The 16,444-nt window shown below is 35.9% G+C and overlaps 1 protein-coding gene across 1 annotated transcript in view; it reads right to left on the bottom strand.

Annotated features, from left to right (window-relative positions):
* The window catches only part of LOC138697843 (trypsin-1), a 118,241-nt gene that overhangs the window by 11,554 nt on the left and 90,243 nt on the right, over window positions 1–16,444 (bottom strand). Inside the window, exon 7 of the mRNA XM_069823404.1 lies at window positions 5,177–5,337. Coding sequence (XP_069679505.1) covers window positions 5,177–5,337 — 161 coding nt within the window. The remainder of the gene's footprint in view (window positions 1–5,176; window positions 5,338–16,444) is intronic.

Consider the following 16,444-nt stretch of genomic DNA (forward strand, 5'->3'; position numbering starts at 1 on the left):
GGACACATTCCTCAGAACCAAGACTCCTCAACACTAAACTATTTACTATACAGTTACCACTTGAGCAGGAGATCGTCGACATACATTCTTAAAAAAAATGTTTATATTCACTTCGATTACATCCTTCAGACATAGCGCATTATTATACAACGCACCTGTAATCTCAAGTTAAAGAATCTAATTTGTGCATAGGTTCCATTGATTACAATGTAAGTAAAGATTCGTGGGTACGCCAGTGTAGAGAACGTCTTTTCATTAATAGGGTAAAATACAAAGAGTCGATAGGAGTATCCAAGGATTAATAGGATCAAGAACTTGTGAAGTCTCACTTAGCGATCACAAGTTTATGACATATACAGGGTTGTGTAAAATATTTGTCTCCATCATCAAAAATAACATTCATTTATACGTTTCAGCTTTTGTATTGCTTCGTCCATGTTTCCCGAATCTCCCTAAATAGCTTATTACCACAAAGTTTAACTTGCAGTTAAGGATGTTATCACTTGACAATTTTCAGTAAAAACATGCAGTTTATATTAATGTGGTTCTATTCGAAATAGTTAGGTAATTGTTATTTCATTTTCAGCAGATCATCACTTGGATCTCAGTTTCTATACATCGACCGAAGAATACAGTTTTCTGTTATCGTTTCGTATGTAATATTGTAAATGCAAAAATAATCATGCTACGACGTATAAGGAAATGTCAACATAGCAGCGACTTCAGCTCCGATTACAATATGGATCTTATATTTTCTTCTTCTACGCAGTATTATGTAATAAGAAATGGGCGTGCTCAACCATCAGTTCTCTCTCTCTCGTGCGATTTACCTTTGTCTCTTAAGGGGTTAGGTACAGCTTACAGCAGTAAATTTTTTGGAAATATTCAACATTTTTCCTCCATTATTGTATCTTGCATAATAATGAAAATTGGTATGTGTAAAATACTGTCCTTCTGCTATATGAAAAAAAAAATATTTTTACGATTTAAAAAAAATAATTTATATCTCTTTTTCAACATTAAAAATGGCGGCAGTTTACTGTGCAGTGATGAAGAATTTCCCTCATAACTCATAAACTTGTTAACATTTTCATGTTCTCTCGCTTTTATTTTATTGCTGAAACTCATGTTTACAAAATCATTCTCTTTCAACTACATTTCTTAAGAAATAATACTTTTTTTTTATTTTGTGTTAGAAGAAAATACTGATATTTGACCATTTTAATGAATTTATTTTTATCAGACAATCTATCAAAAATAGAGAAGTAATCTTTCGCCATATTATAGATATGACATGCATAAATACACAAAAAATTTCGTCACAGAATGTTGGATAGTTTTTGAGTTATGTAGGAAACGCTTCATCAATGCATAGTGAACTGAATTTTGAAAAAAATAAATAAATAATTTCGAGGGAAAAATTGTTCCGAAGCCGGGTATCGAACCCGGGACCTTTGGTTTAACGTACCAACGCTCTACCACTGAGCTACTCGGGAACTCTAACCGACACCGATCCAATTTTTCCCTCTATATCGACAGACCTCAAAGTGGGCTGACAACCGTCAAGCAACCAACTTCGAGTGCACACTAACTCCGTGTGACTTAAATTGTGGCTTTCTGTTAACGAACAGTGACATGTATTAGCCTATGCAAATCAAGATTTCAGGTATAACTCCCTGTAAAGTTGATTTGAATAATTTCGAGTAAGTTAGAGTTCCCGAGTAGCTCAGTGGTAGAGCGTTGGTACGTTAAACCAAAGGTCCCGGGTTCGATACCCGGCTCCGGAACAATTTTTCCCTCGAAATTATTCAAATCAACTTTACAGGGAGTTATACCTGAAATCTTGATTTGCTGAATAAATAAATACTTTTTTAAATCAATTTTTTTTTCATTAGTAGGACAGCGTTTTACACATACTAATTTTCATTATTGTACAAGATACGTAATGGAGGAAAAAAATGTTGAATATTTCCAAAATTTTACTGCTGTAAGCTGTACCTAACTCCTTAATGCGAGAATTGAAATGTTTAAATTCTGCTATAAACGTCGTCTTGACTGGGAACGACAATCTGATCAGATAACAAATGTCATTCATGAAGTTGGATTTCTTTTAATTTCTCATTACATCAAATATACAGAGTGCAACCGGTGGGTCTAATTGTAAAACCGTTTTTCACTAAAACAAGTTTTTAAAAGTTTAGGAATATGGACAGTGATCCATAACTCGCTGCATGAACTCAAACTCCCATTGCTGTGAATATAGTTACAGTCTCTTTGGGTGCTATGCATAGACATTTCGCTATCCCGCGCTACGAGCGTGCTAAACTAGCCCCGGCTATCGACTGATTACTTGTACAGGATTCATATCATATCATGTCGCTAACACTGGTTTAGGATTACGAAAAACGTTAATTCGCTGATCATCCACCGGAAGCCCGCGCTAAGAATGTCTATCAATATGGCCCTTAGAGTCCTCCTGCTGTAATCGTTTCGTAACTATAGTGGACACAAAACAAATCTGTACACGGGATAAGCCCATTGAATGTTGCTTGAAGCGCGCTGTTGCCAGGAAGATATAGCGACACAGCAAGAGCTACAAAGACTGAAGAAGTATCTGCTCACTCTGTTTTATACTGCACATTTTATACACGTAAAGAAAAAAAAATGAAGTCTTCGCCACTGCTGACTAGCGCGTTTCGCTAATTAGACAATGTTGCAGCAATCTGTGGTAGATTGCAGAATAGCTCGATTCCCGCTTGGGCTGATTACTTCGTTGGGTTTTTTCCGAGGTTTTCTCCAACCGTAAGTTAAATGTCAGGTAGTCTATGACGAATCCTTCGACTCATTTCGCTACATATATCTCGCTATCATCAGTTCTATTGGCGCTGAATAACCTCGTAGTTGATACAGCGTTGTTAAATAACCAAGTAATAAAAAACAGAATAGCGGCCATGTCTAACCTCATGTTCATAGTTGTGAGTTAACTATAAATCTTTTTACTGTGAATGCTCGTGTTTTCCTTATAATGACGCCCCCAATTATTTACCTATTCAGTGTTTAGTTCACTGTGCGTTGCGTTTTAAAATTAAATTGTATCACGTTAATATTTACTCACCTTTCCTTGTTACTTTTTTTTTTTCGTTTTTTCGTCTTTCAATGTCTCCTTGTTTGTCTACTTCCTTACCTCATCTTGCTTTCCTTCCATAAACATGTTTCTTCCAACTATTCTCTTAGTTTTATACGAGGCGCGTCCATAAAGTAACTTTCTCACTCGTCCCACAGCTAGCAAACCATAATATGTTGCGCGAAGCGACTGCGTGTACGTGATAGAGTGATGTCCTGGCATGGTGCATGCGCTAGTGGAACTTCCCGACTGCTCTCAGTAGCTTCGTTGCATTGGTTGAAGATGGACGTTCCTATTCCATAGCGCATAGCGCCGATTGAAATTGATCGTCAGCTGTGCCAGATCTATGGGCAAACAGATGGTGTGTTTCTCCTCAAAGTCGTCTGTGATGATGGTTGGCCTCCCACTGCACTCCTCGTCATGCACATTTTGGCGTCCTGCTGAAAATTGTCTACAGCAGCAACGCACCATAGACCTGGCACAGCTGACGATCAATTTCAATCGGCGCTATGCCCTGTGCATTCAAAAACTTTAACACTGACCGCACTTCACACTCGGTGGGAGCTGGAATAGGAACGTCCATCTTCAACCAATGCAACGAAGCTACTGAGAGCACTCGGGAAGTTCCGCTAGTGCATGTGCCATGCCAGGACATTACTCTATCACGTACACGCAGTCGCTTCGCGCAACATATTATGGTTTGCTAGCTGTGGGACGAGTGGGAAAGTTACTTTATGGACGCGCCTCGTACTTTTGAATTCTTACTCTTCTCTTTCTCGATCTTTTCATCCTTATTATTTTCTTCTTTCTTCCTTTTATACTCTTTTCTTTCTACTTCATTTCTAGTTATTTTCTTCCCTTTTCTCTACCATACAGTTGCTTTGATTTTCTTTCATACTACATTCTTCTCTTACTTTTCCCTACCTCATTCTGTACCATATTTTTCTTTTCTCGTTTCTCTTCATTTCCTTGTTCTCCATTTAGTTCTTCTTGTCATTTTCTTCCAATTCTCTTTCCATTACGAATTCTTCTACTTTTTTCCTCGTTATTTCTTGGTTAGTTTTGTTCTTTTCTTCCTTTCTTGTTCTTTACTTTTTGTCTTCCTCCCTTGTTCTACTTATTTGCCTTCCTCCACTTTTCTATCCTCTTTTGTTTCTTTTGTTTAGCCTTTCTCCTTTATCCTCTTCTTTTAGCCTTCTTAACTTATTTTCTTTTTCCCTTCACTCCTTATTCTATCCTTTCTGCCTCCCATGTGCTTTTGTCCTTTGTTATTTTCGTCTTGTCTTCTCCCTTGTTCTTTTCTTCCTTGTTTTTTTTTTCTTTTTTGTATTCCTCGCTGATCTTATTCTATTTGTTTTCCTCCCTTGTCCTTTTCTTTTTGTCTTCCTCAATTGTTTTACTTTATTTTATTTCCTTCATTGTCCTTTTCTTTTGCCTTAATCTCTTGTTCTCTTCTTCTTACTTTTCTCTCTTGTTATTTTCTTTTTGTATTCCCTGCGTTTTTAATTTCACCTTTCTCTTAATTCTGATTATTTTTATTTGTTGTTCCTGTCCATTTCTTCCTTCCTTCCTAGCTCATTTCTATTCCTTCTCTTCCAGTTTTATTCCTTCTTTCTTTTATTTTCCTCTCCTTTCTGGTTCCTATTTAATTTTCCTTCCGTCCTTATTTCTTCCATTTTTCTTCTTCCTATTGTTTTATAATTTTTTCTTCATTTCTCTCTGCTCCCTTGTTTCTTTCACCCATATTTCTTTTCCTCACTTTGTCTCCTACTGTCTACCTTTTCACTTACTTTTTAACATTTCGTATTAATCCAACACTAGATCAACACACATACACACATTAATAATCCCAAGACGTGACAGCAGAATGTCACGGGCCTCCACATGAAGTAGAAAGTGAGAGAACAGAAATGTGTGCTTTCAAAACGGTGAAATGTAGGGGAAATTATGAAATGCTAATCTAGCATCTCTAATTAATACTTCATAGAAATGAATCATATGACGTGGGCTTCCACGTATGTAAGCTGTTTGGAAGCTGACTTAGCCACTCACTTGACAGGAATCCTTGCCGCCCCCGTACTCGCCCGCGCACAGCGTCGTGTTCAAGATTGGCTGCGTGAAGCGAGCCCTGCAGCGTGCTTGATTCCACACCGGCACCGCCACCTCCATCAGTACGTCGCTCGACGGACCCCCGTACGAGACCGTGCCCCAGCCTGCAGACAAAAGAAAAAGAGCAACAGTTTCCTTCCTGAGTTCTCAGGACGGATGCTCTCCCTACGTCTCGGTTCCTTGCGTTAAGAAAGCTGAAAGTGGCACATGTAGCTCTTAATGTTCCTTTCTAAATTAAATTACCCGTGATTTTCCACAATCTTGGCGAAGATAGTGCAGCTAGTATACAGGTAGTAGTAGTTGAAACTTAATTTTGGGGTGATTCATTTTAACTGTTTCATTTATTGTTTATTGTTGTTTATTGTTAGTAATAGTACTATGCGTTACAAGAGCGGTGTGTTGAATTTTTCATGTTCGAGGAAAAGTTTGAAAAAGCGAAACGTAGTTGAGCTTCTTTAATTTCCGAGAATTGAAAGAAAACATACCGCTCATGTATCGTACATTATTTTGTGCGAAGATCGTTTATTACATACCTGAAAGAGGAATTTCTAATTAGTTGCAATGAAATCTCCATATTGGTTTCTGTTCAATGACGGCACATTTGCAAAACAAAAATATCTATCTTCAACATTGTTGCTTTAAAATGTTTTCTGTGTTTACTATACTCCAGCAGGCCGTGATATACGTCTGTCTTCCCCCCCCCCAGTCTATGATGAGTCTGGAATCTTGTTGATTTTTTCACGGCTTCCTTAATGTTACTTGCATCACGAATGCAGTAACCTTAATGGAGTTGTAGAGTTTAGGCTACTTAATTTTTGCAAATATTTAAAAACAATAATTAACAGTGCAATTTAGGTGAAATTGCAGTGGTAAGTTTCCAATTTATAATTATTACTAGGCCTATATTGAACGTCTCTAAAAATAATATGTTAAAAGCCTAAAGCAGTAAAATGAATATGTCACTTAAGCGGTAATAAGAGTGAAATTGTTATGTGTGTTAGGTTGGGAATACTGAATGTGGAATTTTAGACTTTCCGCTGATTGGTTTTGTGCGGAAACCAAGCAAATGCGCACGATCTCGCACAAAATAACATGTACAAAAATACAGTCTTAATCTTTCCTGAAGGAGTAAAAACTCGTGCTCAGGGAGTTATCTAAACACATACTTAACACAAACAAAGATAATTATTTGACACAAAGTGGGTCAAGAAAAAAAAATTATAGGAATAAATTAACTTTAAAAATACAAATTAAATTTTAAGAATTTAAATCATACAAATACATACACATATTAAATCAACATATATTCTTTAAAAATTAAATTCCTAATGCTATTTTTGAAATTTCTGATACTAAAATTTTCCAAATTTGGGTATTTTTCAATTATTGTATTATATAACCTTGGACCAAGGTAGGTACCATGGCTAAGAGCTGTGCTTGTGAAACACTTTGGTTCCTCTAGTCGTATAAAATCGGATCTTTTAGTTCCATATTTTGTTGATACAATTTGAATTTATTACGAATTTTATGTATGAAGTTTAATAAGACAATGTAATAAATCTGTTTAATTTCAAAACATTAAAATCAGTGAACAAAACTCGGATGAGTAATCAATTTGTTTATTAAGGCATATTTTAATTATTCTTTTCTGAATAAGTATTAGTGGAGTGAGATTAGAATTACAAGCATTTCCCCATCCTAAAATTCCATATTGAAGAATGGATTGAAATAAAGCTAAATAAATGAGACGTAAAATATTAACTGGTAAATATGACCGAAATATAACAAAGATATAAATTGTTTTACGTAATCTATTGCATAAATATGTAATATGTTTATTCCATCGTAAGTGTTGGTCGATTGTAATGCCTAAATACTTAAATTCTGAGGATTCGGTTAATATGGGACATTCACAATTTTGAGAAGAACAATCAGAATGATGAATTTTGAGCCTAAAAGAAGATTGAGGAGATTTAATACCACTGGACCTTAGTGAAAAAGGAACAACAGTTGTTTTGGATGTGTTTAAGGAAAGAGCGTTTGAATCAAACCACTCTTTAATTACCTGTAATCCATTATTGGCATTAATATAAGTGCCTTCTAAGATTTTTCACCAAAAAGAATTACGGTATCATCCGCATATGAATATATAACCCCATTATATTTGCGTAAATCAGTTAATAAGTCATTTATATATAGCCTAAAACATTTTATGTTGTTTATCTTTGTCTACAGATCTCGCATGTATCTATCTCCATTCTAAACTAGGCCAGGATTTCGAAGAATAAAACTTTTTTTTTCATATTGATTTGTGCTTGTAAAAGAACTCTCTGAAAAACATTAACTACAGCTATTTAATGGTTAGGGAAATTATTACAAGGGCTTTACTGGATCAAAACAAAGTAATAACAAAATAAAAACAAGTATAAAACATCACAGTGATTGTTACGAAATAAATCCCTTATTTAGATTAATTTTAATTGAAGGAAAATGATGATGATAATAATAATAATAATAATAATAATAATAATAATAATTTCTCTATTATTTTAATGATTTAATGTGGTACTAGAATACATAAGCACAACAGTCTTACGTCGTAGTGCAGAAGCACTACGGTTTGTACCTCCCCGCTCTCATATTTGAAATGTCACTAAGATGACAAACACATTTATCATGACACGTATTACGCGTTTCTTAATAAAACATTTTTTTATCATATTGCATATGAAATACATAATTAGGAACATTAAATCCAGAAGTTTGAGATGGGAAGGGCATGTAGCACGTATGGGCGAATCCAGAAATGCATATAGAGTGTTAGTTGGGAGGCCAGAGGGAAAAAGACCTTTGGGGAGGCCGAGACCTAGATAGGAAGATAATATTAAAATGGATTTGAGGGAGGTGGGATATGATGGTAGAGACTGGATTAATCTTGCTCAGGATAGGGACCAATGGCGGGCTTATGTGAGGGCGGCAATGAACCTCCGGGTTCCTTAAAAGCAGTAGTAAGTATTGCATATGAAATCCCCAGTACTTAATTTTTTTAGACTTTTCTATCTTAGGATGGTGTAATATAATCTGGATGCTATGGGCTTTCTTTGGCTCAGCACGATAGAGGTCAATCGAGGTGTATTAATATATAGTTAGCCTTGGACCTTAATTATAAATTATAAACTAAAGTGAAAGCGATTACTATGGAAAAGAATATATATTGAATATAATATCACCATTTTTTATTACTTTCATGTCCATGGAAATGATTTCTGGTTGAATTAACGCGTGGTTCTGAATATGAATAATACCTGCCCAATAACATAAGGAACTCCCGTTTATAAATATACAGATTGTATGCCGAAAACCACTTTTTAGATATAATTGTTATTCCAAACTTGTGTATTTTCATGGAAATCTCGTAACTGAAATTTTTAAGCTTTAAAATATTCGACAATAGGCTATTTTTTCTTTATACTTTACTGTACTTTATACAATTTATAACCCGAAAAGTAAGCGTCACATGGTTCCCCTAAGCATTATTTATCCTAAGAGTATATGCTGGTATGATTGTTAATAATAAAGGTAAGGGTACATAATGCCCAATTTTAAATAAATATTTGAAGCATGTAAGTGCTCCAACTTGATACAATGTCGTAAAAGTGTAAGGAGTGGAAAGATTGTCACAGATCATAGAAAATTAAATTGTCTACTACTGTATTCTCTTTTCCTTGAGATAGACCTGTGCCTCTCGTTGCTCACAATCCGTGTCGTCGTTATGGGCTCTATCCCACCCCTCTCACTCTCCGTCCCTTTGCGCTATTTACGACGAACGTTCCATCTACGTAGGCGGAAGCGCTGATTGAATTTCTTCTCCGCATTTGAGAAGCTCTAGGTTTTACGTGGGTATTAACGCCTCCTCAGATTATCCAGTAATCTGATATTGATTTATATTGCATGAAGTACTAAAAATTAAGATTGAAATTAATAGGCACTGTCATTAGAAAGTTGGACTCTTGTTGCGAAACTGCGCTTGGGTATGTATTCCAATCTCGGTTAGTCTTAGTTACCTAATAGAGTTTTATTCCCGAATTTGATCCGACTGCAAGGCGAACGTCAGGTAATTTCATGGCTATTCTCGAATTCCTCTCGTCAGATACTGCATCACCTTCACTATCACCAGTTCCATCAACGCTAGGTCTCATCACAGTTTAGATAGTGTTGTTACATAACCGACTAGAAGTTCAGTATGTTTAATATTGTTATAATTGTACAGGGACATCATTTTATTTTTACTTCAATTTTTATTGTACCTGAGTTTTTGAATGTACTTCACTCCCACCCCTTCTACTAATGAAGTTCCAACTGTTCACCAGACAGAATCAAGGCCGCGTATAGTAAACAGCACTGAGTTAGTATAGTACGTTCCAGAAATATGTTCGCGTTTTCCAGTGACGAAAGAGCTTTCAATATTGAATCATATTTTCGCACAGGTACTGTCCGTTTGCCTACGTTGCATCCCGATTTCCCCTACTTGCTTCTGCACACCCCTCTGTAAAAGCTGGGCTGTCTTAGCTCTTTTCTGAAAACATTAATTTCTGTTACGAATTGGACGTTTACGTAATATGATACAACTGTTTAAAATAGGTCCTAACTTAAATAAAAGAGTCTCGTTAAGTAATTAACTGTCACGTGATTTCCCCCCTTTCTACGATCCTGCGGCATAACCACTTGGACGGACAGTAGATAGCATGTCTGAGTAATTTTATCTGTGCAGGTCGGGCAGAAGTGAAGATTGAATTTACAGTACGTAAGGTACTCTTTTATAGAGTAGGTACAGAATTATTTCAACATGAGTTACTAGTACGAAGGACGAAACTGGCAATTGGAATTAGATGAAATAGTCTATAGTGCAATAATATGTACAAAAGAACTGAAGCCTGTATCGAAATGAACGGCCACCATTTTCCAAAATATGTTTAAATATTCATATTATTATTGTTTTTCATTTTAACTTCATTATTCTCTATATTGTACACTAATGTGCTGTAGAAAGTACAATATACACCGCATAATGAATACGTTCCCATGGATAACTCAATTCGTGAGTAAAAACCACTTATTGTTAATACAGTACTGCATTTTGATTAAACAAAAACCTAATGAAAATTATCGAACTCAAAATCGCGATATTTCCTAGTTTACGTAAATGGATGAACTACTTTTCTTCCCTCCTGTACCTAGTAAAGTGATTTGTGTTTTACGCCAGTATCATCGAACTCCAGTTGTGGAAGGGGGTAGCGAACGGTGTTTCCGGTTCTCTAAAGGTATAGCCAGGTTAATATTAAAAATGTTAGTAAAAATAAAATGATGTCCCTGTATATATTTTTCTAAATTATAGATATCAGTTCAAAGAATTTGAGTGACCACAAGGGTCCTGAATACAATAAACATGTACAATATAATACGATGTGATGCATTAAAGAAAAAAAAGTTAATTGTTGAAGGCAAATATAAGTGGATTAATTGAAATAGAGATGATAATGTAATATTTGAAGAGAATCCTTGATAATATTTATAAGAATAGACATTACAGAATCAAAAGGAATGTGAAGTTCCTTAAGATAATTCCATGTGAATTTTGTAATTGAATCTCTACTGCCAAATAGCAAACCAATGATAGATCATTGTTTAAGAGGGACGTTGTACTTTTGAGAAAGATACGGCAGACAAGGTTCATATATCAACATCGGTGGCCTGATTTAGGTTTCTTTCGAAACGGATAGTAGGGTCAAGAACAAGAGCCCGTTTTAAGCGTCCGTTAATAGCAATAATGTCTGTCTAAAAGATCCATCTGATGATACACAATGTACTTCCTCATGAATCTCCCAATTTAAAGTTTTTAACGATGTCGCCAAAGCATGTCGTACACGATGATGTCTAGCATTGATCAGCAGCTCGCCTTTAGGGCATTGTCCAAGCACGTGTCCAAGTGTTTCAAGCTCACTACAGTCTGGATGACGGCAGAGGGTTGTGCTTAGAGTTCTGCCCGGTATTGCGCGAACCGCCGAAATATTGCTTGACATTTTTAAAGCATCGGTCCATTCTTGTCATTCTAACACCCGGCAACAACGAAGTATCGTTTCTACCAAAGTTTCATTTTATAATCTTTCAACTAATCGTTAGGCGCGGAAAGGAAACATTAAGGAGGAGAAGAAATAGTTATTTAATCTGTGGCGACTTGTGGGCAGGGCTGCAGATTTGGTACACAATTTCCGACTTGCTCCTTAGCCCCAAGATTCCTCTGGTTCTTTAACAAAACTCATTACGCATGTGTAATAATAGTGATAAGCCTCAGGGTTTTTTTTATTATGCAGCCATTCACAATTTGTGCAGTACTAAAAACATAACATAATATATGAAAGCAATAGTTGAATATTTATTAAAATGTACATTGTATTTCCGTCTTCTTTTCTTCATTAGTCTCAGTGTCATTAGATTCTAATTTGAAGCCGTAGAATTTACTGGTCTTAGTATAAAGCAAACCATTACGAATGTCTAATTTTTCCGCTACTCTTTATTACCATCCATGATACAAATCTATTTAAAAAGCATGACTATAAGAACCAAAGTACTTCACAATATATTTTGTAAATGCCATTATAATTTACGGCCACGGGTTTTAAAACTCCAAGCTTTCTGGTATAACAAGATTTTAGATCGTTTGTCATGGCGTCCCTACAACTTTTCTTACTACCCGGGAGATCAGATATACTCACAGGCAGGATTATAGAGATTAGTTGGAAATGGGAGGAACAGAATTACATTCTATTGTGGCTTTTGCATGCTGGTGCGTGTGTGTTTGTGTGTAAGTGGATGTATATTGGTGTGTGGGTCTACATAAGCAAAAGAAGAGTAAATGAAACTCTATTTTAGACCTACGGATTTATGTTCAGAGTAATAGTTTTGTATTATCATTCGCACCTTGAGCTTCATTTCTTCTTAAGTTTCAGAATTAATTATAAATTTCATCACCGTAATTATAGCCTAAGACTAAAACCTAAAGAATCGCGTAACATCTTATCCTACATGTGGTTTTGCTATGGCGCAGAGACAAATCTAGGGATCGTTAAAAAATGATTCAAGGATATAGTCTATATGAGGAGCATAGTAGATTACTTCATTTTTTGCTATTTCGAGATACTGTTTCTCATAGAATTTTGTGTTCTGAATGAGATTCTTGAAATATTTAGGTTCAAAAACGGACAGAACAGAGCGAAAATAGCACTTAAAATTGTGCGCTTTAGAATCAGAATGTAGACAGCTCCACTGTGGCTTGGTTTCAAATTAAGACAATTCCTTCAGTAGCCAATGAGAAGCCCATATTCGTACCACCTTTTTCCATCGCGCTTCGCGAATCCAACATGGCTTATTGTTTATATAATCGGTTTGTGGATGAATAAGTACTGTTTTACGTAAATTTGCTTTGAAATCGAGTTAGAAGAGACTTAGATTCAAAAGTACACAATTTCACTTTAAATATTGCTTCGTTTGGTTTCAAAAACAGATAACTCCACTATAAATATGACTTCAGTTGGTTTCAAAAACAGGCAACTCCATGACAGTTTCAGAGATGGACAACTCCACTTTTTAAACTTAAATTTCGACCTGAATATTAATATTCTAATCACATTTTGAGACTGAAAAAATATTTCTATGAACCATGAGAATGTTTTTAAAAAATGTACGTATAACGGTGACACTGGTTTCCAAGGATCTAGTTTTTCGCCTCTCCTGTAAAAAAGCAAAAGTGAAATTTTCCAATTTTGATACTAAGCTCCTCATACATTCCCCTCATAAATTTCGGCATTTTTTCAAATTAAAGCTTTCACAACTATTACTTCGGCTTTCTCGTGTCGCCTTGCGTACTTCTCAGCGAACTTACTCGATCATCACTCCTCTAGTCCAAGTACTCGAATCAATTGTCTAGCGAGGATAGTGACGCCTGCCTATCACCGCTTGCTAACACCTTCGGCGACCCAGCCCTGCTGTATTGTCAATCGGATTGTGTTCTGTGACATTATCTCTCCTTATGCGACACCTATTAAGCTACGTCCATTTTCGGCTTTTTTTTCCTTCAAGATTTCCTAAGTCCCTTCAACGGGAAAGCGAAAATTGGAGTGAGACAAGCGGCCAACTGGCTTTAAGTTTACATAGGTTCTTCCTCACAGTATCAAATTCCCTTGCAAGGACGTGCGATAGTGTACATTTCAGTTATTGTTTATTCTCCCCTTTTCATTCATTCGAGTCGACGACACTGTTGATTTCCCCCTGATTGAACATGGAAGCATTTCCCGAAATGTTGGAGGTAGTAAGCCCCAAGACGAATTGATAATACATTATTCTTCATGACAGTAACGGACTATATGATAGAAATCATACTTCTAGAATATGAAGTAGAGGAAGTGTTACAAATATGGAATACCTTTTTCATTTTTGGTTTTGAAACCTACATGTTTTGAATACTGAACGTAAAATTCTGTTTATTGCTGAATGTCCCTGTGAATGGTACACCGGACTTAGACGTTCCTAAGATGTTATAAAATGTTTGAAAAAATATATATTTTCTCAAAATCTAACATATTTCGCTCATAAAAATGGAGGTACGTATATGGAATACAATTTTAAAAGTTACAAAATTAACAAAAATTACAAAATCAAAATGGTCTCTACTAAGAAAGGCGCAGAACAAGCATTCAGAATATTCATTATAAGGCGTTTTCCCAATCATACTGAATCCAGATGGATCGTCTCTTATGTCTTTTCTCGAATTTGTTATATGGTTTCTTGCATTGCATTTCCATTTCACTGTTTTCTAAGTTTGTTGGAAGGTGAGGTTTTCCCTCTTCTTACATGTGTCAACACTAGTAACGAAACATAAAACCAGGGTATAAAGGTGGAATACTAATAATACTAGTATTTCATATTTGTAACACATTGATGTAAGTCATAATCTCTAAACATATCATAATTTAAAAGCGAAATTCATTAATTAAATTGCTATAAACGTAGATTATTTCTCTTTAAGAATATATATATATATATATATATATATATACACACACACACACACACATACATACATACATACAGGTGTTTAAAAAATACGGGGCATAATTTCAGGTATGTATTTCCCACATGTAGACAATCAAAATAGTTCATTACAACATGTGTCCGGAAATGCTTTATTTCCGAGTTATGGCCTTCACAACATTGAAATTCACCGGAAGGTTTTTCTTTCCGCTGGTCGTTGCCGTCAAAGGAGACATTAAGAGGGCACTCTGACAGTTCATTTCGAGGCGAAGGGTAGCGTTGCAAGTCAGTGTTCATCATACGACTGTCTGGAGACTGTTGAAAGAGTATCAATTGTATCCTTATCATTTGCAACGTGTACAGGCCCTGTCACCAGCAGATTACCCTGCACGAGTTAGGTTCTGTCAGTGGTTATTGCAGCAGTGTGGTGTAAATCCGAACTTTCCTGCATTAGTATTATTTACAGATGAAGCACAGTTCACACGAGATGGCATAACAAATTTCCACAATCAGCATGTATGGGCGTATGAAAACCCATGTGCAACTGTTCCATCTCATCACCAGGTGCGGTTCTCCCTCAACATGTGGGCCGGTATCATTGGTGATCGATTAGTTGGACCCCATGTACTTGTAAACAGACTTACGGGGCAGGCGTACACAAACTTCCTGGAAAACACCATACATCATGTTTTAGAAGACACTCCACTGATCAAACGTCAACACATTCACTTCTTGCATGATGGCGCTCCTGCACACTTCAGTCGTACGACTCGCCGGTACTTGGATCGAAGGTTTCCTGATCGATGGATAGGTAGAGGTGGCCCAATTACTTGGCCTCCACGCTCACCTGATCTGAACCCTCTCGAGTTCTACTTGTGGGGCCATTTAAAATCATTGGTTTATTCGTCTCCGGTGCCTGATTTTGAATCCCTTCGGAATCGAATTGTGGCATGTTCTGAGGACATACGCAATACTCCTGGAGTTTGGGATCGTGTTCGCAGGTCAATGAGACATCTATGTGAGGTCTGTATTCAAGCAGGAGGTGGACATTTTGAACATCTTCTGTAATGACAACGACCTGCGGAAAGAAAAACGTTCCGGTGAATTTCAATGTTGTGAAGGCCATAACTCGGAAATGAAGCATTTCCGGACACATGTTGTAATGAACTATTTTGATTGTCTACATGTGGGAAATACATACCTGAAATTATGCCCCGTATTTTTGAAACACCCTGTATATACACTTATATAATTAATATTTCTAACAGTGAGGAATAAGAATGTATATTCAAGAAAAGAATTTACCGTCAGAATTTTCACTTTCCTCGAAAACGCAATAGTTCAGCTTCTAACTGCAAACTAAGACATTCCCTCGAAAGAGAGTATCAGTGCGTAGTAATTTGGAAGACTTCCGATAGAATACAACACGTCTCAGGTCGTATATTACACCATTTCATATTTATAACACTTCCTGTATATATTTTTGCTTATTAGTCATCCAGAAAGTAACAGGGGATGCAACGAATCCCTACATAATATTGAAACGTTTATGCTGTTCGTGATTGTTGTTGTGAGCACGATTGGGATTGTAAGAATGTTTTGGATTTGATATAAAATGATATTTCTTTACATTTCTGTGATTACAATACCACTATTTAAATGTAATTATTTCCTAATTGCGTTCTCATTCCATGAGCCCTAGTCTTGAGACAAGAAGGCGATTGATATTCTGAGTATAACGCCAATGAGTTACTTGAATTAATAATAATAATAATAATAATAATAATAATAATAATAATAATAATAATAATAATAATAATACATCATTACAAGAATTTGATTACTTTGGAAATTAATACTACATTTAAATATAGTTTTTTTTTCCAGTATCGATGCATATTAAAGAGCCTTTATTTAGCCTAAATCTATTATCAGTCAATACTTCTCACTTGACGATATGTGTTGGAGGAAGAACAATTGTTTATATGCATTTGAAATCCGTTTAGTATAATAGGATAGCTAATCGGCAATGTATGCAATGGAGGGGGGAAGTAACTGATCACCATACCCCATTAGTTGCCTCATAAGTGGTGCCTTGTTGGAGTTCCTCTATGGAGTTATGTC

The sequence above is a fragment of the Periplaneta americana genome, chromosome 4 (assembly GCF_040183065.1).
Source record: "Periplaneta americana isolate PAMFEO1 chromosome 4, P.americana_PAMFEO1_priV1, whole genome shotgun sequence".
NCBI classification, from domain to species: domain Eukaryota; kingdom Metazoa; phylum Arthropoda; class Insecta; order Blattodea; family Blattidae; genus Periplaneta; species Periplaneta americana.